This window comes from Marmota flaviventris, chromosome 7 (genome assembly GCF_047511675.1).
Source record: "Marmota flaviventris isolate mMarFla1 chromosome 7, mMarFla1.hap1, whole genome shotgun sequence".
Lineage (NCBI taxonomy): Eukaryota > Metazoa > Chordata > Mammalia > Rodentia > Sciuridae > Marmota > Marmota flaviventris.
Window position 1 is genome coordinate 128,799,807 of NC_092504.1, and position 24,996 is coordinate 128,824,802.

A 24,996-nucleotide genomic window follows, 5' to 3' on the forward strand; every position below is an offset into this window, starting at 1 on the left:
CTAAGAAGGAATAATGTAGAAGAGAGGGATGTTATTACCTACTTCTTTAAATGGCCATCTTTTTATTTTAAAAGTTAAGCAGTATGACTATTTGAAGGCAAATAAGCAGTTCATAAGGAAAGATGAGAGGTGGTAATTATTAAATAAAATTTTAGAAGCACACTTTACCCATTTGTGGTGAGGCATTAAGCACACACCATGGACCCAAACTTGTAAATCAAAATCAAAGTAAACAGACTGCAAATTTATAAAAGCTCAAAGTTACAATCTACCTATGGTAATCTGGGCTTGGAATGTTAGGGAGGTTTGTCTTAATGCACAGAATATAAATTTAATTAATATACTGAAAGCAAGCCATAGATCCAGAATATACTCTAAAAATAGATTTTTTTCTAAAATAATTTGTACTTATTGAAGCCAAGTTAAATATTTAGCAGCAGTGGAAATGTGTATATCACAGAAAAATTTCAAGCATATTTTCATCATAATCAATTCTTTTCAGTTAAAAAGAATTATACCACTTGTATGGAATAACACAAGACACTTAAACTACAGAAAAAGACCTAATTTTTAAAACAGTATGGTCTGTTAGTTTGCTTATACTTTTGGTATAAGTAGCCTTGAAACAAAGTCTACGTTTTGTTTTTGGCCAAAAGAATTCTACAAAGGACGCTGAAGACTTCCAATCTTGTCTGTAGTTGTCTAGTTAGTAATAAGTTCTAATATTATCTGAGTTTTTTCTTTCTTCTGGCAATAGTACCAAAACTGACAGTACTTAAAGGCACCTAAATAAACCAACAGTGGGAAACTTCCACTTCTTTCTTATACTATTCCCTCTCCTTTGGCTCATTTTTAATGTAATCATAAAGAGATATGTCCTAATGCAAATACCAGTTTGCTCTGGAATTTGTATATCTAGACAGTATATAAAAGACACTCTTCTGTGCTGCTAAAAATAGAGCATTACTTTCTCCAGAACCTCCTCATACTACAAATATTTTATTTCAAGATCCATCTCATAGGTTGCATGCTGAAAGTTAAAAGTGCAATTTGATAAATAATTTTCCAAAAATGTTTTATTGCTACAGGTTGAGAGATTTTTGAATGTCAAAATTGAAACAAAATTTAATGTTTTGGCATCCCATGTTACAACACAGTCATAGCCATTACATGGGATCTTGTTTTTAATTTAGACTTAGTAGCAGATTCAGCAACAGTTATTAAGAAACAGAATATTAAGAAACCTTATCTTGGGGCTAGGGTTGTGGCTCAGAGGTAGAGTGTCTGCCTAGTACGCATGAGGTACTGGGTTCGATCCTCAGCACCACATTAAAAAAAAAAAAAGAAAGAAACCTTGCCTTAGAGAAAAAAAAAAAAGGCAGCAGCAGCATGAGCTGAAATAGGAAGACTACACTACTTTCCACCAGAAAGTTCTTTGAATTTTCCTAATTTCAGAATTCAAGGCTGGCAATTTTGAAAGACAAGTATATACTTACACAAGTATGTCTTGTATATTACCCATCTTTTTCATTTTTTAGCTTTTCCCACACATGGAACACATGGCAGCTGAAATATTCCTAGAAATTGCACAGAAGAGAGATTTCCCTGAATTTATTGTAACCTACCTGAATCTGGACCGCACTGTTCTGACCTCTTCATAGTCAGTTTTCGTTTCACAGCTCTAATAAGCAACATACCACAGAGTACATGCAAACACTGAAAAACAGGGCCTGATACAGCCCACAGGAAAGCTCTTCACTAACATCGGCACTACATTTAGTCATGCCATGAAAGATCATACTTTATTGTTGCGCATAATAAATACAGAAAAAATGGTGAAAATGTATGACTCAGAACTATCTAATTAAAGCTGAGTAGACTAACCTAAGTCAAGATTTTAGTCTTCCAATGAGAAATGACAAAGAGTAACTGAATATAAAGAAAAATGAAAAGAACTTTACTTTCCTATGTTAATACAGGTCAAGGGACCCTTTCTTATCAAAAGGGTTGATAACACCAGTTCTTAGCAATAAACATAAGGCACTTGTTTAGATTACAACATCACTGCAATTTTTTCCACTTGTTTTCTAACCCTGTTTTTCCCCCACAGTATCATTGGAAATTAATGAATGAGGCAAATATGAGATGATTTAGTTGATACTTCTTAGAGCAAGAGGGTACAGTACACAATATTTTAGGGGTGATGTCTGGACATAAAATGAACCCAGTCAAGGTCCTCTGACACCAGACAATGTATCCACTATCAAGTAAACCTGAAAGAAAATAAAAGATTTATTCAATAGTTTCCAGTAAAATCGGGTTGGAATACAATATACATGTTAGGAATTTAGCTCCCCATGGGTGGCATCTGCATTTAGAGTTCTGAGTACTTTTCATTCTAAGACAATCTACATCATTTGAACATTGTCAAGACATATAGATGAATTTCATTTCAATATACAGTAGAGTTTAAACAGAATTCACACACATACCCCCTACATATGGCTGGTGCCTCCTCCAAACACCTCATTAGTGGCAGAGGTAGCACTAGTGTTCTTTCCCAACAATAAGAACTTCTGTTGCCACTCATAGGAGAAGTTGAAAAAAAAAAAAAAAAGTTTTTATTTTTTTGCCATCTGTTAAGATGTTCCTGAGACAGGGCCAGTTAATAAAACAAAACAAAGCACTGGAGTTCTGTTTGTAATTTTCTTTTTATCACTAAACTGTTAGACTGGGATGTGGAATGCAGGTCATGTACTATGAAAGAATCAATGAAACAATTAGGATTTCTGAAAATTCCCTTTAGAGTATACACTCTATATACTAAAAGTACTACAAAAAGTTCAATTATATACACAGCTGATTCATTTTACTTAATCTTATTTGCTCAGATCTTGCAAATGCAATGAGAATATTGAGCCTGAGGCTAGTTCTCAGTGTACAGGTTTGACATGTTTAAGGCTCATTTTTCCCAAAGTAGTTTTGTTTTCCTTTCAGAGTATGAGTTACATTCATAGTACCTGCCACCATCCCACCCTCAATGAAGCCTTAATGTCGGGGCACATTACACTTCATTACGGAACTTCCCTGACACCAGCATCAGCCCATTCTAAAAGCGCCCACTGCACTAGCTTGACAGTGTGCTACATGGCCTCTGGCTTGCACCTCTGTTTCCACCTGTGTATTTTCACAGAAGCCCAACACAGATTAGTGGAAATATTCACACAACTGTTTTTCAAAACAATTTATTGCATCATATTTGGTACCTTATGTTTGACAACAAAAAAGAAATTACATCTGTAACTGCAGGAAAAAGAAGCTGGTCTGTTATTGGAAAAAAAAAATCTTGGGCCCTTTAAAAATTACAAAGTCTTGGGCTTGCCTGAAACAACTGAGCAAGAAATATATTCTTAGAAATGTAGGGCTTCAAGTATTACAAACCTGTGACACTGTGGAAAAATTCCAGAGGTATCTAAACTGCAGCACTTTTTTTTTCTGCATATCGTGAACAAGGCCTGCTGAGGTTTTAACTATTAGTCTCTTGATCAGTCATAGAATGGTAGTCAGGAGTTCTGTCTGTAACTTCAAGCCATGGTGGATTTTCTTTTTTCACTCTTGGGTGAAAAATTCATGCTTGCTAATTAGTTGGTGCCACATCACAGTGCATTTGGTTCTTGCATTACAGTTTTAACAAGTTTGGCCAAAACAATGCTAAAAGGTTTGCATTGTTATTTTAGTTCTTCAAGTTTTAGTTAAAATTGAGATTGTTCCAACTGGTTCCTTCAGTTAAAAACTGTGGTACAAGAACACCAAACTGATCATGTACAGTGAATTTTGGAAACACAACAAGCGTATTGAACACCTCCTAGGTTTCTTATAATCCTGCTTGGTATCTATATGTCCCAGTTTCTACAACATCAAGCATCTGTTGTAGATTTCTCCGTAAATAGTGATTCACATTGCATACTTCCTATGGTCAGAATCAACCCCGTAACAAAATCAGTCAGATGCTAAAGCCCCAACAACTCTTTGTGCTCAGTGAAAGAATCCAGTGCTAAAACAGCATTTATGCTGTCTGAGATATAGTAAAATCTCACAAGACAAATTTAAAGTAATATTTCTGCCACACACCTGCTTTGTTAGCTGTAATAGCCTCCAGATTTTATATAAATTAGTTTAAAAACATGGTGGGTAGGTAGGAATAGGATAAGGTATCTTTTTTTTAATCCCTCAATTTTAGCAGCTTTTAATTTTTTAAGAAACTGAACCTATGTCCTGTAATGTTAGATATTTTATATATACTTTTTCAGCAGGATAAAAAACGTAAAACACTATTTGAAGGCAAGACCATTTACTCCTCTCATTCTGTGTAAGTTAGAGCAATGCAGCAGGTGCGTGACAAAAATATTATACACTAGATATGGTCCAAAATCATCCATTTTCTTGTTTAATGATGTTCAAATTTCATTGGCCAGTTCTTCGGTTTCTGCAGAACTATCTCCATTAACTGTGATCTTCATATCCTCTTCATATCCAGGAGGCATAAAAGCCAAAGCATAAGGGAAAAGCTTATGACAACTTGCTCTATAAGCTTCAGCAGCTTCTTTACAGTCTCCTAGGCTACCAACACACAAGGCTTCTAATACCTCCATACAAGTCTAAAGAGAGAAGAAAGGTCATGTTATAACTTGTTCAAAAATGGACTTTTTTTGTGAATTCATGAGACATTTTGACATTAACTGATTTCTAAAATAAAAAAAATAATAATTATTATTTAAAAGGGGGGGCATACTAAAAAGGAAAAAATGTACTCCTGTGTACACATTCTATTAGAATGTTCTTCAAGGCCTTCAAAGTATTTCTTGCAAATTGCAGGGTTTATACAAAAAGCATAAACAGAGACAAATAAATGAACAAGGTCAGGACTAAGGTGAGGCAATGTATACAAGGTGCTGAATTTAAAGGAACACTCAGCAAGTGCATGACCCTTCACTTCATACCTACCCTAGCCCTCTGTATAAATGTCAAAATTTACAATGCCAATGCCAATTAACACATGAAAGCATTCTGAATATTTTGGAGGCTTATAGCCACCCAGGAAAATCAAACACTGGTTTCTCAACTTTGTATTCCAATTAAGGAGCATCTTAAGGAATATCCACAAACCAAGCACAAACCAAGAAAAATTGGGTTGATGAAAACAAAACAATGATTCTTTCAATCACCCCCTAAGTAAGTCTGTTTCTTATATTTTTAAATGATTCATGCTGAGTTGCATTTCTCATGTTTTCTTTCTTTTATTTTTTTTTAAAATTTTTTTAATATTTATTTTTTAGTTTTTAGCGGACACAACATCTTTATTTGTATGTGGTGCTGAGGATCAAACCCAGGCCACACGCATGCCAGGCAAGCACACTACCACTTGAGCCACATCCCCAGCCCCTTTCTTTATCTTTTCACTTAGAAAACACTACTTAGGGGGCTGGGGATGTGGCTCAAGTGGTAGCACGCTCGCCTGGCATGTGTGAGGCCGGGGTTTGATCCTCAGCACCACATACAAACAAAGATGTTGGGTCTGCCAAAAACTAAAAAGTAAATATTAAAAAATTCTCTCTCTTAAAAAAAGAAAACACTACTTAGGCCAGGCACAGTGGTGCACACCTGTAATCTCAGCGACTTGGGAGGCTGAGGCAGAAGGATAACAAGTTCGAGCCTAGTCAGAGCAAGCTAGTGAGACCCTGTCTGAAAATAAAAAAATAAAAAGGGCTGCAGATATAGCTCAGTGGTAGAGCACTTCTGGGTTCAATTCCCAGTACCCAAAAGGGGGGGGAGGCCTGGAAAACACTATTTAGTTTCTAGATAACATAGTACCCTATAAACTTTGCCAAGCTACCAGGTTCTTAAATCCAGGTTCTAATCTAAATGATGCATTAATTTGCAACCAAAAAGTTTAATTATTCCTTTTTATTTGTTATTAAATGAACATGAAACTATCATCAATAAAATTGTCTATCAGGCTGATTGTAACATGAGGCAGCTGTCCTTTGTTTTTAATTTAAACTAGAAATAACATTTTGCCATATCCTCATAATATATATTTTGTTCTATTTAAGTTTTTTAACTTAGTTCCTGGTAAATAAATCATAAGTAGGTAATAATCTTCACTGAGACCACTGCTAACTCAGAAAAGGCGAATTAGTTGAAACCCCCAAATAACTATAGAATCTCTCTATAACTTTACAAAAACATATCTCTAAAATAGTTATTCCAACTTATAGATGTAAAACTCATTATGAAATGTCAGGTACCCTGGTGCGTGCATGTGCGTGCGCACGCACGCACGCACGCGCACGCACGCACGCACACACACACACACACACACACTCTCTCCTAAATAAATTTAAGATAAGCTGTTTCTGATACAAATTCATAATGGTTTAGAGAATATTATACATAAATAAAGAAAACAATTATTTCTCTTGGTGACTAGAGAAAAGATAGTTAGGTTTTCTTACAAATTATTTCAAAACTCTTTACCTGGAGATTTCTGTTAGTGAGGGATTCATCAAGGGTTGTTGCCAATTCTATAGCTCGTTTCTGACTAGAAGGATCTAAATAATATACCATTTTGGCAGCTAAACGAGAGGAAAAAAGGAAATTTATTTTAAGGTAAAACCATTATCTTATCCTCTACTCAATCAAATATAAAATGCAGGATATAGGTGCACATAATGTATTATTACATATTAAAAATGGGAAGATACTGTAATTTAAAAAAAACAAAAATCCTGAGAAACAGTATAACAGTCCAGAGTAGGAGAAGAGATTATAATACATTAGCAATAAAACACTATGTATTTGGAAATGTGCACAAGGAGATAAAGAAATACAAATATTCTAATCATACTTGCCTTTATGTGGTGAAACCATGGAAAGTTTTCTTTCTAAAATAAATATAAGGATTTGGTGGTGAAGGGAATACTTCATAAAATACAAGTGGGAGAGGGAGGTGAAGAGAGGCTACCAAATCTCCATGGTGTGAGACAAAAGCTGAATTCAGGTTTCCACAAAGGCAATAATAGCTGCTAGGCTTCTTAGCCAGGAATTTAAAAAGCATACCACACTAAAGCACTATCCACAAAGTCCCATAAAGTCCCGACCTTGGTTCTTGGACACAGACCTTTTACCCTTAGATTTTGTGAACTATGAGATGATTTCAGGTTTATCATTGCTAAATTTGATACCTACATAAGCATGAGAAATGGGATGAGGGTCACATGGAGAGAATCTGAAGAGCACAATGAGGGAAGAATGAGAAGAAAGCAAGCTCCACCTCCATTGTTATGTACATGTTTATATTCAATTATATTTGTTTGTTTGTAATGCCAATGGTGAACTAGGAGAAACAACTGATCTTGATTTAAGTTTAATTCTATAAAAACAAGCAAATTTAAGTTGCCTGTTTTTATGGAATTAAAATGTAACAGGCCTCCTCCCAGGGGCTGTCATAAGGAGAGTTTTGTTCCTGAGCTATCCCTTCCACCACGATATTCTGCCTCACCTCCGCAACCATGAGCTAAAATAAACTTTTCCTCTTCTAAGTTATTGGGTTGTTTTGGCTTTTTTTAAAAAAATTTTTTTTTAGTGTTGATGGACCTTTATTTATTTATATGTGGTGCTGAGAATTGAACCCAGTGCCTCACACATGCTCAGCAAGTGCTCTACCACTGAGCTAAAACCCTAGCCCCTCTAAGTTGTTGTCACATATTTTGGTCACATAAATGAAAAGCTGACATTAACACAGAAATTGGTACAAAGAAGTAGGGTCATTGTTGTGACTAACCCATCAGTCTATGAAACTGCTTTGTAGGAACAATTTGAAAGTTTGGTGATGCAGGTGAGGGAAGCCATAGAATGCTGTAAGCACAGCTTAATGGGCAATTTTGGAGTGAGCTTTAAAGACCAGAATAGACATGCTCTTGAGGTTTCAGATGCACTAATTGTTAAATTTGGTGGAGGAAATTTCAAAGCAGCATAGCATGCAGGCAGTGGCATAGATACTGCTGAAGCTTTTAGCCATCTTCACTGTGAGAATTGGGAGCACAAAGCACAAAAGATTTGAAAGTCTTACAGTTTGGCTAGGAAAGATGTGAAACTGGTACCAAGGAAAATGTGATTGCTGAAGAGAATACCACCACTAAAGAGAAGCTAGGTACTTAGCACAGACTAACAGGAAAGATGTCTTGAGGGCATGTCAGGAATTGACAAGACTCAAGTGTGTATAAGTGAAAGCTTGTTTGGAATATGTTACACCCAGGCTTCCTGAAAAGTGGTTTCCCCAGGATTCAATTCACCATGTTCAGCCACCCACGCACCCAAAGGCTTCATTCAGCAGCAGTGGCCCAAGGAGGCCCAGATATTGCCTGAGCAGGTAGCAGACCTTGACATCATCCACATGCTGCTGGTTCTGCAGGAAGACAGGATGCTGCTACAAAGGGTCACAGAGGCTTCCCACTCAGATTCAAAGGAAGGCCTGGGGGCTCAGGCCAGTGTAGCAGAGGCAGAATCCCTTGTAGGCATCCTAACAGAGTGATGTGTGAGGCTTAGAAAAAAAAGCCAAAGCTGAGGTAAGGATCCCTGGGATTAAAAGAGACCAAGAAGGCTGGGATGTCTGCTGAAGAAAGTGAGCACAGGCCAAGAGAGAGGCCATATGTGCTACAATGAACCAGGCTACAGGGATGGGACTGTCCAAACCTTCTGGAGATCATATGTCACCACCATGTGTCCCAGATGCCAGATATGGAGCTACAGGACATCTGTGTTTCAGTCTTGCTTTGCCCTATCCCTTCTTTCTACACCTCTATGCCTTTCATTAGGAACAGAAATGTTTACTTTGTGCCACTATATATCAGATGCATGTAACTTTGCTTTCGATCTTACAGGGGCCCACAGACAAGAGTTTACCTTGAGTCTCAGAGGAAACATTGGACTTGGACTTCTGGGCAATGCTGAAACTGTTAAGACTATGGGAATTCCTAAAGATGAATTGAATATATTTTGCAATGTGAAATGGACATGAACTTTTGGGGCCCTGGAGCAGGATGTTAGTTTGAATCTGGGAATATCCCCTGCAAAAATCTCATGTTTTGAAAGCATGATCCCCAATGCAGAAATGTTCAGATGTGAATGATTAGATTATGAGAGCTGTGAGACCTCATAGGTGGATTAATCCATCTGATGAAGTAATAATTTCAATGGACTACTGGGTGTTAACTGTAGACTGGTGGAGTGTGGCTGAAAATAGCAGGTCACTGGGGGCATGATCTTGGAGATTATATTTTATTCCTGGCTCAGACCACACATGTTCTGTTGTGAGGTGACAACTTCCCTTCACCATGATGTTCTGCCTCAGCTCAGGCCCAGGGCAATGGAGCCAGCTGACCATGGACTGAGACCTCTGAAATCATGAACCCAATATAAACTTTTTCTCCTAAGTTGTTCTTGTTAGGTATTTTGTCAAAACAAGAAAAAGCTGACTACACAAATCTCTCTTCTTAATACCCAGCTAACTCTTACACCCCACACCCCCTTATAGATACAGCCAGATCTCACCTCCTCCTCACATCTACATCTCTTCAACAGGACTAACACCTGTGCATGCCTCTAACATTTTTCCATATGGAATTCTGTAAACATTACTATTAGGTCTAATAAAAATAAAACATGTTCTCTTTTTTTTAAAAAAAATGCATATTCCCTCTTCTAAGCTTAACTTATCATTGTTCCATTAAAATACTGAAGTTGTTTTAGAAAGCTGAAAAAAGACAAAGTAAGGTGATTACCTGATAATCTGTGAGGCAATGAATCAGAATTCCTTTTCAGAAAAGTTTCATTAAAATTCTTTGGATTCGTTGCTCCAAAAAGACGATTCATTTCTTGTTTTAATACTGTTCTAACTGTATCAGGTAAATCTTTACTTTCACACACTGTTGAATAAAGTAAAGTAAACTCTCTTAGCATTTAGATACTTTGATAAAGTTTTTAGTACTTAAATTATCTACTTGATGAGATCAATGAAACAGCCATTATACACAAATACCAACACCTACGGATAATTCAACATCTAAAGAGCTTACCTACAAAAATTTAAATGATATGTAGTATTATTTTCTTACTCTTTCCTTCCATATCCACGTAAATTTATCAATTAAAACAAAAATAAAAACATGGTTGACTTCAGTAACCTTTATCTCAAGGAACTATATGAACTGAGCTATTTATAAAAAGCTCTTTAAGAACCACCAAAGCATTTTCCTATAATAAATACCCTGGAGTCATCATATTCTCATTGGACTTTGGAAGTGAAAAAGTAGACCCCAATCTCTCTAGACTAAATCCAAGTTATGCTTTGTTTCATTGTTATTTTGGTACAGTCTGGAGCTTTATAGCTAGACAGACCTGGGTATGGATCTAGGCTTGAATAAGTCATAACCTCCCTGAATCTATTTACTGATATATAAAATGGGGAAACAGCTAACCTAGAAAAACTGCAGGAAGAAAAAGCTATGTATAAAAATGCTAATTGGTGTGTAATAAATTGTAATTACTATTTTTATCACAGTCTGAAAAGAATAAGTAGATTTTCATTATGGCTAAGAACTAATGTGGTGGCTTCCAAATTTTGACTTGCAATTATTTATCTGTACTGGGACAAATATACATTCCATATCCATAGTATGTGCAATACATGCTGGCATTTTCTGTAATGTCCTATTTGAGGTTTTCAAATGCTAGTAATGTTCCACTGATAACCGATCTCATTGTTCCACTAATGGATCATGACCCTAAAAGTTCTAACGCTAAACTCTGAGGGGGTAAACATCTAAGTTAACTATTCTACACAAAATTATTAATTGAATAATTCATTCATACGCCCTTTGTTGGTTAACAGCACCTTTTTCTATTGTACTATAGAACTGGATGGCTCAAATAAATGAGCTACTAAAAAGTTTAGTTTAATCTTCAATGCCACTGTACTTTCAAATTTGTTTTGGCAATTTATCAATACTTGTTTCTTAAGAAACAAGTTGTTTTTGTTTGTTTGTTTTTTAAAGGTTCTGAATTTATTAGACAGCAAGGAAATAACAGGTTTAGACTATACTACAAATAGAGCTCAAACTGCTCATAAATAGCAACTGGGCTTACTTGGGGGTAGAAAGAAGGGAAATTCTTCAGACTACTGCACAAGGACACAGACTCCTCACCCTAAACAAAGTATTAAAGAGTAAACAGGAAAATTTCTGGTAAGACAGAAAACAGAAAAATCCACATACTAAATAACATGTCCATAATGACTTAACACATCCCTTAGGGTTAAGCATGCATTTGTAGGAAGCAAACAATGCTTTCCATAGAAAGAAAAGTTGTCAAAATAGGTTAGGGCCAATTAAAATGAACATTACCTCAAAAATTACAGATCTTGTATAAAACACAAATTATTTCCAGGGACCTTGGTGGTATACCTAAAATGTTTTTGGAAACTACATAAATATAAAGGGGAGGGGCGCTTTATAATTTTTGTTACCTATATTAGTTTATTTCCCTCAGACTAATATCCCCAGAAAAACCAAAACTGCTAAGAATCCTACAAAAGTAAAAACAACCTATAAATACACATGTAACAAATCATATACACATAAACTTCCATTCTTACTAATAGTTGCTTATGAAACCATACTTCATTTACAATTTTACAAAAATTCACTTTTTAAAAAAAATTTTTTTTAGTTGTAGATGGACACAATACCTTTATTTATTTATCTTTATGTGGTGCTGAGGATCGAACCCAGTGCCTCACATATGCTAGGCAAGTGTTCTACCACTGAGCTACAACCCCAGCCCCACAAAAATTCATTTTTAAAAAATCATATAGATTTTAAGTGTAATTTCCAGGAAGATAGCAACAACCTCCCCCGCCCACCACCACCACCACTATAAGAAATGCCTTACGAAATTCCTTTATTTCTTTTCCCCTTGGTACTATGGACTCAACTTAGGAGTTCCCTACCACTGAGCTATATCCTCAGCCCTTTGCTTTTGTTTAACTGTTAAGTCAGGGCCTCACCAAGTTGCTCAGGCTGGCCTCAAAGTTAGAATCTTCTGCTTCGACCTCCCTAGTTGCTAGGACCACAGGCTTGCATCACCATTTCTGGCTGGCCCATGGAATTCTAAGAAAGGAGCAATATCTAGGCTAGGGCTGTAGCTCAGTGGCAGAGCTCCTGTCTTACACTTCTGAAGCACTGGGTTCCATCCCCATTGCCACATAAAAATAAATAAAGATACGGTGTCCATCTACGACTAAAAAAATATTAAAAAGAAAAAAAGAAAGGAGCAATGTCACATGGGACAGGTTTATTAGAGGACCTATTGCTGCTAAAGACTAGTGGGCAAACCAGGTGCAGTGGCGCAGTCCTGTAATCCCAGTGGCTCTGGAGGCTGAGACAGGAGAATTCAGAGTTCAAAGTAAGCCTTAGCAATAGCGAGATGCTAAGCAACTCAATGAAACCCTGTTTCTAAATAAAATACAAAATAGAACTGGGGATGTGGCTCTGTGGTTGAGTGACCACGAGTTCAATCTCTGTTCCAAAAAAAAGGAGTAAATAAGTCACATGAATCAAAGAACAATAACTGAGGAGAGGTTGGCTGGGGGTGAAACAACAAAATTTCTTCTAAGGGGTCTTTGATTTGGATCCTATTATATCTTAAAACTAAAACAGTGCTTGGTTCAAGCTATTAGTTTATCAGCAGACAGAATTAATTAAGTAATCATCAATGATTATAAGTTCCACTAAAAGGCAAATCTAAGCAAAAGGAGTTGCCTTAAGTTACCAGGCCAGCTGTCATTATTAAAAGTTTGAGCTGGGTGCAATGGTACACATATCTGTAATCCCAGGGCTCAGAGGCTGAGGCAAAGGATGCCGAGTTCAAAGCCAGCCTCAGCAAAAGTGAGGCGCTAAACAATTCAATGAGACCCTGTCTCTAAATAAAATATAAAATAGGGCTGGGGATGTGGCTTAGTGGTCAAGTGCCTATGAGTTCAAATCCCTAATAGCCGCCCCCCGCCAAAAAAAGTTTGGGTTGAAAAAATGCTCATATTTTCAAACCATGGGTTACTAGCTTGTAGGACAATCTACTAAATGATTACCACTGATATAGCAAAATAAATGAGAATATTAAACAGAATTAAATAAAATGATAAAAGATCAAAGGACATTTGAGATGATACACAAATACAGAAGAAAAGTAATCTTGGCAGATAAAAAATGAGGTGGTACAAATGAGAAAAAAAAGAGATATAAAGTTCATTGTGGAGCCAGATAGCCAAATAGTACTAATTTTTAAAGTATTTAAGAGAATATAAACCTGTTTTAAAAAAAAAAAAAAAACTAGACAAACTGAATATTAATATATAAACTTCTGTCTTTTACTTAGTACTGGTCAAAAATGTAATTAAAGTTGCTTAACTTTACAATAGTAAGCTGGCACATGCCTGTGATCCCAGTTTCAAGAGGTTGAGGCAGAAGGATCCCAAGTTTAAGGCCACCCTGAGCAACTTAGTAAGACCCTTGGTAATTTATCCAGATCCTAACTCAAAATAAAAAGAGCTAAGAAGGTAACTCAGTTGTAAAGCACTCCTGGGTTTGATCCCCAGTACCATAAATAGAAATATAAATAAATATTTGATAAAATATACATTCACTTCAAGAAAATTTTACAACTAATAAAATAGTTATGTACTCTGGTTTTTTTCTTCCATACTCCCCAGAAAACTGTGCTCATGTGTACAGTTATCTTTGTAAAGGAATTATAGCCAATACTTAACACGACAAATGTATTCCTGAAAAGTTGCCTCTAAATCAAAGTACTAAGTATATTACTTAAAGATATCTTAGGGCATAATAAAAATGCCCCTACTATCTTATATTCTATAATTTCACAAATATTCACTCTTCTTCTTAACAAAGGGAATGATAAACAGACTACCCAAATTCTTAAAGGTCTTTTAAGAGATAGCACATCTCTGTCACTACAAATAATCACTGCCTATATTCAAAATAAGGATTACTTTGTAAAGTCTCTTTGTAACAGTGACTTCAGCTGCACACCTAGAGCAATAACATAGCACAGATATGCAATAATTTTAACTACTTATTAATAATTCTAAGTCCATATGCATTTTAATTTTCTGAAATAATCTGTAGAAAGAGAAGTCATGTCAATCAACCTACACTACTACAAGCAAAATCATTTAAATGTGTAACATTTTGGGGGGAGTTGGGGTGGGTACAGGGGATTGAACTCAGGGGCACTCAACCACTGAACATCTCCAGCCCTATTTTGCATTTTATTTAAAGACAGGGTCTCACTGAGCCGCTCAGCACCTCGCTTTTGCTGAGGCTGGCTTTGAACTCACATTCCTCCTGCCTCAGCCAGTGGATTACAGGCATACACCACCATACTTGGCTAAATATGTAACTTTCAATGCATTATTTAAAAAGAAAGTCTCAAGCTTAGAAGGATTTCCATCCTATTAACTCTAACCTTAATTTCTGATTCATGATTTTAAGAATTTTGCTGTTGGGACTGCGGGGGTAGGGCAACAGTCCTGGGGATTGAACCCAAGGACCTTTTACCACTGAGTGAGCTATAATCCCAGCCCTTTTCATTTTTTATTTAAAGACAGTCTCACTAAATTGCCCAGGTTGACTTCAAACTTATGATTCTCCTGCTTCAGCCTCCCCTGTTGCTGGGATTATACATGTATGCCACCGTATCCAGCTTTAAAGTTCTTTATTAGCAACCCAAAAAGACTAAAAAGGAAGTGTCTTTATTTTCCCTAAAATACAGAAATTCTTTCATTTTCTAACATGTTATCTATAATATTATAACTGATAAATTTTTAAAATTGAGAACATTTTTGTAATTCCATTTCTAAAAAGGTTTTATTTTTTAAAACCATGAATATAATATTTTTTTAAAAAATTTAACCTTTACCTTATCTGTTTTTATGTGATGCTGAGGCTCAAACCCAGTGACTCACTTGTGCTAGGTAAGCGCTCTACCATTGAACTACAACCCCAGCCCCTCATAAATATAAATATAATTTTAATAAAGCTTTACTTCTGCTTGGAAGTCAAAATAAATTTAGCTCCTTTTAAAATTTGTGTTGGGGATGGTGGGGGTGCGGGAAGGGGTATTGTGTTGCTGGGGATTGAACCAGGGCTTTCGCAAGCTAAGCATCCAGTTCATCACTGACCTAGACCTCAGTCCAAATTCAGCATCTTTTTAAAATGTGATTGAAATGCTTGGTTTAATTTCATCACTTTTAAACAAATGTATGGAGCCGGGTATGAGAGAGCAAATTTAATATTATTTTCAAACTCTGTATATTGTTCTGTTCTCCTTTTTAGTTACTTAAAAACCAAAACCGAAATCCAAAAGGTTTTGAGCACTGACAAATTACCACAAATGGAAAATTTAGTATCTGTCTTGTCTGACAAGTCACAAAACACAATTGCACTAAAAATACTGTATAAAATTTTCTTCAGGCTAATATGAGTTGTATATGAAATACAAATAAATTTTATGTTAGACTTGGGCCCCGTCCCCAAGATACCTCAATTTATGTACAAGCAAATTCCTCAGAATGAAAAAAATCCAAAAACTGAAACCCTTATGGTCCTGAGCATTTCAGATAAAAGATACTTAACCACAGAGAAAGAACAAATGGCTATAGTCCCTATTTCATTACTAAGTAGTTATTTTACCTAGAATTAATTATTTAATCTTTTAGGGTTCCAGATTTCTTAAGTATAAAACAAGAGATAATGGGGGGGGGGGGGGAGAGCCTACTTTTGGGTTTATAAAATTCCATGGTTCTATTTCACACTAAAATGAATGTACTGATCTGACTGTCAAAATATTTCAAGGGCACAGATGATCATGTTTGAAGTAACAAAACAATCTATGACTTAATTGTGCTAAGGAAACCTAATTCTTACAAATTGAAGTCTTTAAGAGATAATAAGGAGAAAACTAATCAATTTAAAAGAGAACCTTCAATTTTAAAACAATTTAGTAAGGTACTTTATATAATGAAACATAATTTAACACTTCAACTTATGTGACTTTTTTTTTTTTTTAACAACCAAAATGAGTCTCAAATACCTGGGCTAAAAAACAATGTCCAAATCAGATAACATCTGTAGCTCTAAAATAAATGCCTTTATTACGAAGAAAAGTGCCCTGCTTTCCCCTCAGCTAACTTAATATACAAAACTTTTTAAATGACTGAATTTATGATAATCTTATACAGATTACTTACACAGAAAATATCAACTACTATAATCAAATATTTTAGTAATGGAAAATAAAAACATACCAGTACTAAAGAGTCGAATCATACACTCATGAAGCCAGGGATGACTAGAATCAATAGCAAACGCCCTTTTTACTGATTGTAGCATCAAAAGAAATTTTTCTGTAAAAAAGAAAAAGATATGTTTTGAACATCTGATAAATTGCCTCCTGTGGGGAGCCAAGACCTTACAAACTGAAAAAATGAATTTAGACTCCATCACAACTGAACTGACTAAAGCAAACAATTTTTCTTCAATTAGCAACATATTTTTCATACAATATTAAGAAAAAGGTTTTACAAAATAGAGAAAACCTTCACAGCATTTAGAAATATTTGAATTAATGCCATATAAACAAAGAAAGAAAATTTGAAGCTATTTCCCAATTTTCTTTAATCAAAATAATGTATGTACGTCCTTCTTTTGATCTATTAATTTATTAATGATTCCCCTTCTACCTGACTATTCCTTTCCTTTCCTGATTTCTCTGCCACCTCTATAGGTTAGAGATCACCTTGGTTATATTTTCAGTCAATTTCTAATTTTTCCCTATGAGGTGCCCATTCTCAACTTCTATCTTTCCCAAGCTTCAGTAGCCTTTCCACCTATTAAATGGAAATCTTCACTTGAATACTCCGCCTACTTTCATGTCGTCTTTATAATCATTTTTTTGTAGAGACTTCTTTAATTGGTACCATTTCCCAAAGTACAAAACTCCAAGTTCTTCTGACAATTCTTTTTCCGTTCCCCACAATACTCAGGAAGCTTAAAACACAGCCCTGCTCTGTCATTACACATTTCACACTACTACAGTGGATTCCAAATACTGGTTCCTTTTCTGAGGTCAGCACGCAGCCAAGAAACTGTGTGAGGGCTTTAGATTACCCCTCCCCACTTTAAGCAGAGCAGCTTTTGTACTTTATATTTTGGAGTTCCATCTGATAACCCCCAGCTTTTTTTTTTTTTTTTTGGTACCAGGGGTTGAACTCAGAGGTGCTTAACCCCTGAACCACATCCCCAGCCCTTTTTAATTTAGAGATAGGGTCTCATTAAGTTGCTTACGGCCTTGCTAAGTTGCTGAGACTATCCTCAAACTTGTTATCCTCCTGCCTTAGCCTCCTGAGTTGCTGGAATAATATGCATACTCCACTGTGCTCAGCACATCTAAGAACATTTATAAAGAGGAGAGCTGTATTAAATGTTAAAAGTTTGAATATTGCTATTTATTAAATTTATTTTCTAATTTATAATCACTATGAAAAATAGAAAATATAGTAAAAAATATATTTGGAAAATCAAAATTTTTATCAAGAGACCATATCTATTATCTTTTGATTTCTTCTCTGTTTCTTCCAATCAATAGTAAGTTTTCTATACCCTATTTCAAAACTGTATTATGCCTGGGCAAGTGGCACATGCCTGCAATCCCAACAACTCATCGAGACCCTGTCTCAAGATAAAATATAAAAAGAGCTGGGGATGTGACTCAGCGGTTAAACACCCCTGAGTTCAATCCTCAGGACAAAAAAAAAAAAATCTGTTATCATGTAGCAACTTTTCCCCAAGAACTTAATTAAAAAAAATTAAAATTAAAATTAAATGTCTAATAAATTGCCCAGGCTGGCCTCCAATTTCTGGGTTCAAGTGATCCTCTTGTGCCAGCCTTCCAAGTAGCAGGGACATAAAAAGGCATACCCTGTCAAGCCTGGCTTTTCAACAATTTACTTTTCTGATATAACAACCTCCTGTCTTCATTAACAAAAGTTCTTCTTCAAAATGCATCACCTTGAGATAAATTTAATTGCCGCAGTCTGGCTAGGCACAAAATCACGAGCCACTCAAGCAGGAACAAACTTTATTTTTTTAAACTGCCGCCAATGTTCTGTACGCCCCGGAAGAGAACCCCCAGAGGAAGTTCTTCCTCCGGAACTCCCTCCTACTGTACTTCCCCAACCAATGGGAACTCTCCAGGAGTCCTGTAGCAGGCCAAGGTGAACAGCAGGAGTCCAATATCCATATGAATGCAAATCTTAACATAATCATATCATCTCAATGGCTAGCTGGGGTCACCTTTCAACCAAAAATGCCATGCATCATATACTTGGCTGACTCTTAGCATTTAATAGCTTCTTCCAATGGAGTTTTTAATGAAGCAGTTGGATTACATCAATTCTGTACAATAAAACCCTATTATCTACTGTATATAGTCTCAGCATTCTGAGTCTAAAAACCAGGACCCTTATCTTTTACCTTGCTCCAAAGCTATATAGAAAACATCAACATATTCATACACTCCTGTGTTTTCTTAATGGGTACTCTTCCCTTCTATGTATCTTTCACTTTGAACACGATTCATCCTTTAAGATCCAACCCAAAATATCTTCTATTTATAACAATAGCTAATAACAGGTAACATTTATTTGATGCTTACTATGGGATAAACACTATTCTGAGCATTATATACAATAGCTGATTTTACCCAATCATCAGCTATTTCACTGAACCACATATTTGACCTTAAACCTAGTTTATCTATATTATCTATTGTTGATTTTAATGTCTTCGTAATGGTAACTATATCATTGTCATTCCCCACAACATCCTGCACATGGATGGCATTTCTGTAAGGATGCTACAATCATTTGTCCAAAAAAAGCCTACAAAGGTAAAGCTATCTGAAGTGTGTCTCTATACCTAAGAAAAACAGTGATCAGTTTTATCAGGGCCACAACAAGGTAAATGCTTACCTTTCCTAAAGTAAATTTCAAAGGCAAAAAGATGAGTTTCTATCTTGTTCTTCACCAAGTTCTTCAATGGTGTTAAGAATTTAATAGCTTCTTCCAATGGAGTTTCAACCTAACAAAAATAAAAGATATTATACAAATGTAAAAAAAGATTCTTGGAGAATGAGACTTTGTTCTGTTAAAAATATTGGGGTGGGGGGAGAACCTCACTTACCAATCACCCAGAAATATACGGTCATATTTTAACTTCCCATAATCTAAACAAAGGAGATTCTGAACTCTACAACTGTGTGTGTATGTGAGTACTAGGGATCAAACCCAGGGTCTCACGCATGCTAGCAAAGTATTCTACTTTAACTCTAGAACTCTTGCTGATTTTTAACTACAGATGTCATATTATCTCTGGATAGAAACTATCAAAAAATAAGTGGATAGGGCTGGGGTTGTAGCTCAGTGGTAGAGCGCTTGCCTAGCACGGGCGGGACCCAGGTTCCATCCTCAGCACCACATAAAAATAAAGGCATTGTGTTGTGTCCACCTACACATAAAAAAATAAATATTAAAAAAAAAAGAAGTGGATAAAATAGAAGAACCAGGGAAAAACAACAGCCAAAAGAAAAAAGACAATGGATGTAAAATAGCATCAAAAGAAAAGGAGTATGAAGAAAATTGTCAGCAACATTACAGAATAAGTAAATGTTCTTTATAATCAAGATATTCAGAAGAGTATACTATCCATGCTGTCTTGCTTTGTTTTACTACAAATTCTATAGAAAAATCACTTTATTTACATGCCATACTAATGGAGATGAAATCTAAAGACTTTATACAATTCTGCCCCTACCATCCATTACTAATCACATAAATGCCATGTTCATGTAATCATTACTAAGCAGGTGTAATATTTACCCCATGATCATGCTACTGTTATATTCCCAGACTGAGTATAGACAAGTTAATTCCTGCACACTGGGGTGGGATGGAGAACAATGTCATATTTATCAGACTAAATTCTTCTCTCAAAGAAGCAGTAACAATTTACTCTCAATGGAAAATGGATTTGCCATTATCTATCCAACAGGCTTCTGCCAATAGAATATCTGTGGTTTTACCAATATAAGTTCTCACCAAGGAAATTACTCCACAGAATTAAAACAAATTTAGCAATAAAGTAATCTCTCTGGGATTCACCCTGGCTTTTCATGTAGAGCAGTCAGCCTTATAGGACAGTAAGGCTATCCATTAAAACCCCAGCTACCATTGCTGAATGGTGTTATTTTGAAGGATACGTGTTCCAAACCAGAAACAAACTTCATATATGGAACTGTCTCTCTAATAACTACAGAGTCCAGAACCAAAGGGTAGAAGAGAAAATGTGGTCCTTATACATGTGCTTTTCTCGCACAGTTTTAAATATTTCGCTTCTTGGTCCCATGATACTATATTCTATTGGGTTTCAATTTGTGAAACACAGGGAAGAAAATGTTTCTTCCCTGGAAAGGCAAAGAATGAAAACTGAAAATGCCAATCAGTTCTAACAAATTTTTCATGTACGTGGGGGTACAGTCTGAAATGAGAGCCAGTATGTTAACCAGGATCATTTACTCTCAGGGTGATAGAACTACTATTAAAAATAGAAAACAGAGGCTGGGGTTGTGGCTCAGTGGTAGCACACTTGCCTGGCATTGGGTTCGAATCTTGGCACCACAAACAAATAAATAAAGGTCCATCAACAACTTTAAAATATTAAAAAAAAAAAAAAAAAGATGAAAAACAACAAGGAACAGAGGAAGGTAAATCTATACAAGCATCAGTATGTAGTAAAATCAAGCAATTGAGAGGGAGAAAACAAATTATGTCTGTAATTCTAATAAATAAGAACATATGTCTCCAAAGGACACCTGGCTGGGGTCTGTTGTTCCCACATACAGTCTCAGTTTCTGTGCGTCTTTCACAGGGAAGATTTCATCAGGTCAAATTTAATTGTTTAAATATACATACCCAATCACAACAAAACTATATTCCATCTTTAAACACACATATTAAGTGCAGGGTTATACATAAATGAAAACATACAAACAAGAATGAGCTTCTAAAATTGGTGCTTAAGAGGAAAAAAAGTAGTCAAAAGATTAAAAAAAGAAAAAAAAAAAAGGGCAGGGGCTGTAGTTCAGTGGTAGAAAGCTTGCCTAGCACTGGGTTTGATCCTCAAGTAAAATAAAGGCATTCTGTCCATCTACAACTATAAAAAATTTTTTTTAAAAAGATAAAAAATAATATTAGTTGCATATGTGTATGAAAACAGTGTCTTTAAGTACCAAAAATCACAATCACTATAGGAAGACTGCTGCACATAAGAACTGAGACAGATTTAACGAACAGCAGTTGTGCCTTCCTCCTGTTCAACTAGGGTCCCATGTTCACTGAGTCAAATATTGGATAGAGTTGCAAATGTTATGCATATTCTTCTATGTCACTCTTTGAAAAAAAAATAATAATTAAATAAATAAATAATACTGCACGCAGTTGCAAAGACTTAAATTCACCAAAGACTACAGTGTACTTGATTGGCAATTTAGGACATCTTTTGCAAAGACACTCTTCATCATATACAATTTTTAAATTTACAAAGTGACTTGAAATCCCATGTCAAGACATGTTGTACAGTAGTCTCTATTCACTACTCTCACAGCATAGCAACAAAATGTTTAAAATGATTAAACTCTACAAAGGAAGATGTAAAAAGGAACATAAGATGGGTAGTACATGAGAGAATTCAGAAATACCAACTACTGAGCTGGGGTTGTGGCTCAGCGGTAGAGCATTTGCCTAGTACAAGTGAGGCCCTGGGTTCGATCCTCAGCACCACATAAAACTCATTAACTAAATCCCTTCTCAATTCTTCCTTTCTTCTTTTTAAATGATATTTCTGCTGGGCTGGGGTGATGGCTCAGCAGTAGAATGCTCACCTAGCACGTGCAAAGTGCTGGGTTCAATCCTCAGCACCACATAAAAATAAATAAAACAAAGGTACTGTGTCCAATTACAACTAAAATAATAAATAAATAAATAGGTAGATAGATGAATGAATAATATAGCTGCTAACATAAAAATGCTTTCATTTTATTTTATATGTTATCATGAACCGGTGACACAATTTGCCACATGGAACAATACTGAAATATAGGACCAGATAAAAAAAGCTAAACCCAGATACAGCAAGCAATTTTTAAAATAGCCTACAATGCCACTCCTTGTTATGATAGCTTAGAGTAATCTGACACTGCTACCACAATGGGGTATGGATGCTATTAGGCTAATTTTCTCCAAAATGCCTGTTCTATGTGCATAACAGGCAAGAATACACTCCTTCCGAACAAAGCCATCAAAAACATATTCTATAGGTATTTTGTTCTGACATGCCTAGATACAAAAAAACTTTCATTTTACCACTTGTAAAGACCCTAGATGCTCTACATATATATTTTCTCACGTCCTAGTAAGGACTTATTGCCATTTTACAGATGAGAATACCATCAGAAAGATTTGATGAAGTATCCAAGGGCACACAGTAGAAGTATAAGAGCTGATATCTGGACCCAGATCACAATGACTCAAAAGTGATAACTTTTTCCACCATACCAACCACACTAATTACTCTGGACCTAGGTTCATTATTTCAAGTTTTAAAAATGAAATATGATTTTTAAAATATACATACATATATTTATTAATGAGAGAAAGTTAAAAAATGAACATGATTTTTGTCTCCAATATTGATAACATTGGGCAAATAAGACAGTATAAAAGTGACAACAGCTGGCCATCAAATTTCACTCAATTGTGAAAAAATCTATTACTAATTACCTTGGCCAGTTTCTCTGGGATAAGTTCTTCTTTTGGCCCTCCAATTTCCTCATCATCATCATCCTTCTTCTTTTTCTGATTTCTCTGCTGCTTTTCTTTTTCTGCATTTTTTTTCTCCTCTTCTATCTGGGCTTTTTTTTGAGCTCTTCTTTGTTTGTTACGTAGCTTCTTTAGCTCTTTATCAGACATGTTCGCTATAGGCAGTAAGTGTTAATGAAATTAAAAGCATGTTAATCAGACTAATAATTATCAACCTATACTTTTTACTATTCCCAAACTCCTATAAAAGAATGCAACACATGTAAATGTGCCTACATACACCTAGCCTTTTTATGGTTCCACGTAATATAGCAAAAACAGGTAACCTCTTCAGAATTTTTTTTTTAACTACATGGGTTATACATATAAACATGCAACAAGGCAAAGCACACCAGTTCCTCCAGCAATAATAAACTATTTGCAATTCTTGAACATAAAAGAGTTGTTGCAGCTATCTCTATGGCTTTATTATATTGTACTCTGCTATATTATACTCTGCTTTGTATTATATTTCATATATTCTGCTCATCACAATATCTTATACATTGTCTCTTTATAGATGTGGGCTCCTTGGGGACGAGATGCCACTTTACTCATACTCTATATATTCTCAAGGCCTAGCAGCAAGTTGAGCATACAGAAAACACTCAAAAGATTTGTTAAGACAGAATAAATGAATAACTTTATGATAACTTAAATTTTTACACTGAAAATTCATAATCTCTCTACAGGTACAAAGTTCAGAATGTCTCAAAGGAATAATAAAACACGGACAAATAAATATAGTAAAGTGAAAAATGTATATTGTTTAGATTTCATGCAACAAATGTGAAAACTACATGCTCAGTGTTTATTTGGTTAACACTTGTTAATACTGAAAAATTTCATTCCAAAAGATACTACACTGATTTCAAATTATGCCTACAAAATTCTTTCCTTCAAAATGCAGAGACTATGGGACTGGGGTTGTGGCTCACTGGTAGAGCACTTGCCTTGCATGGGTGAGGCACTGGGTTCAATTCTCAGCACTACATATAAATAAATAAAATAAAGGAACATCAACAACTAATAAATTCTTTTTTAAAAATTTTTTTAAATGCAGAGCCTATTTCCTTCCCCTCACTTGGACATAGGTTTTACAATAATGATTCACTTATAAGAAGAATGTACTAGAAATGAAGGTATGTAATAACCTCAGATTAAAAAAAAAAAGCACTGTAAATCTTCCTTGTTTGTGCATCACTCCAAGGAAGCCAGCTGCCATGTGGTAAGTAAGCCCAATCTACCTTATAGAAAGACACAGTGGCCAAGAACTGAAGACTACAAGAGTAAGCTAGGCTGGGAGCAGGTCTTCCAACCCAACTCAATCCTTAACTGCTCTGGCTAACATCTTGACTTCAATCTCCTTAATATTAGACCCTGATTCTTCAGAGCCATATGGCTAATGTGACTTCTGAATTCCTGAACCACAGAAACTGTCAGATGATAACCATGCCATATAAAATTTTTGACTAATGTATTTTGCAGCATTAGATAACCAAAGAGGATGCTGGTATGCAGAAGTAGAACAGTGCTATAACAAAAACCTAAAATGTGATAATAACTTTGGAACCAGGAAGCAGGGAAAAGTGGACTTAAATGAACTTCAATGAAAGTTTGAAGAGTTTTAGCCTATTAATAGAAGTCAGCTTTGAGGGGACTGCAGATAAACATTTAAAGTGTAAGTGGCAAAAAGTTTAGCAAATGTTGTAAAATAAACTGATGATCCAGCTAAGGTGATTTTTCAGGCAAAGTGTTAAATTGTAGCACCTGATTACAGTTCTGCTTAGAGTAAAATGCAAGATAAGAAAGCAACTAATGGAAGAATCAGGGTTTGCCGGTTTTGAAAATTTTCATAAAAATCTCTTCAGAAATGGCTACTAAGCAAA

General features: G+C 35.5%; 1 protein-coding gene across 2 annotated transcripts in view; it reads right to left on the bottom strand.

The window, feature by feature from the left end:
- Nucleotides 1–1,783: 1,783 nt before the first annotated feature.
- Nucleotides 1,784–24,996, bottom strand: part of Naa15 (N-alpha-acetyltransferase 15, NatA auxiliary subunit) — a 69,934-nt gene continuing 46,721 nt past the window's right edge. For both annotated transcript variants that reach the window (XM_027926631.2, XM_071614658.1), the window contains exons 15-20: nt 23,030–23,223; nt 19,166–19,274; nt 16,442–16,540; nt 9,843–9,986; nt 6,538–6,635; nt 1,784–4,658 (exon numbers count right to left, since the gene is read on the bottom strand). In XM_027926631.2, coding sequence (XP_027782432.1) covers nt 4,458–4,658; nt 6,538–6,635; nt 9,843–9,986; nt 16,442–16,540; nt 19,166–19,274; nt 23,030–23,223 — 845 coding nt within the window. In that variant the 3' untranslated portion in view covers nt 1,784–4,457. The remainder of the gene's footprint in view (nt 4,659–6,537; nt 6,636–9,842; nt 9,987–16,441; nt 16,541–19,165; nt 19,275–23,029; nt 23,224–24,996) is intronic.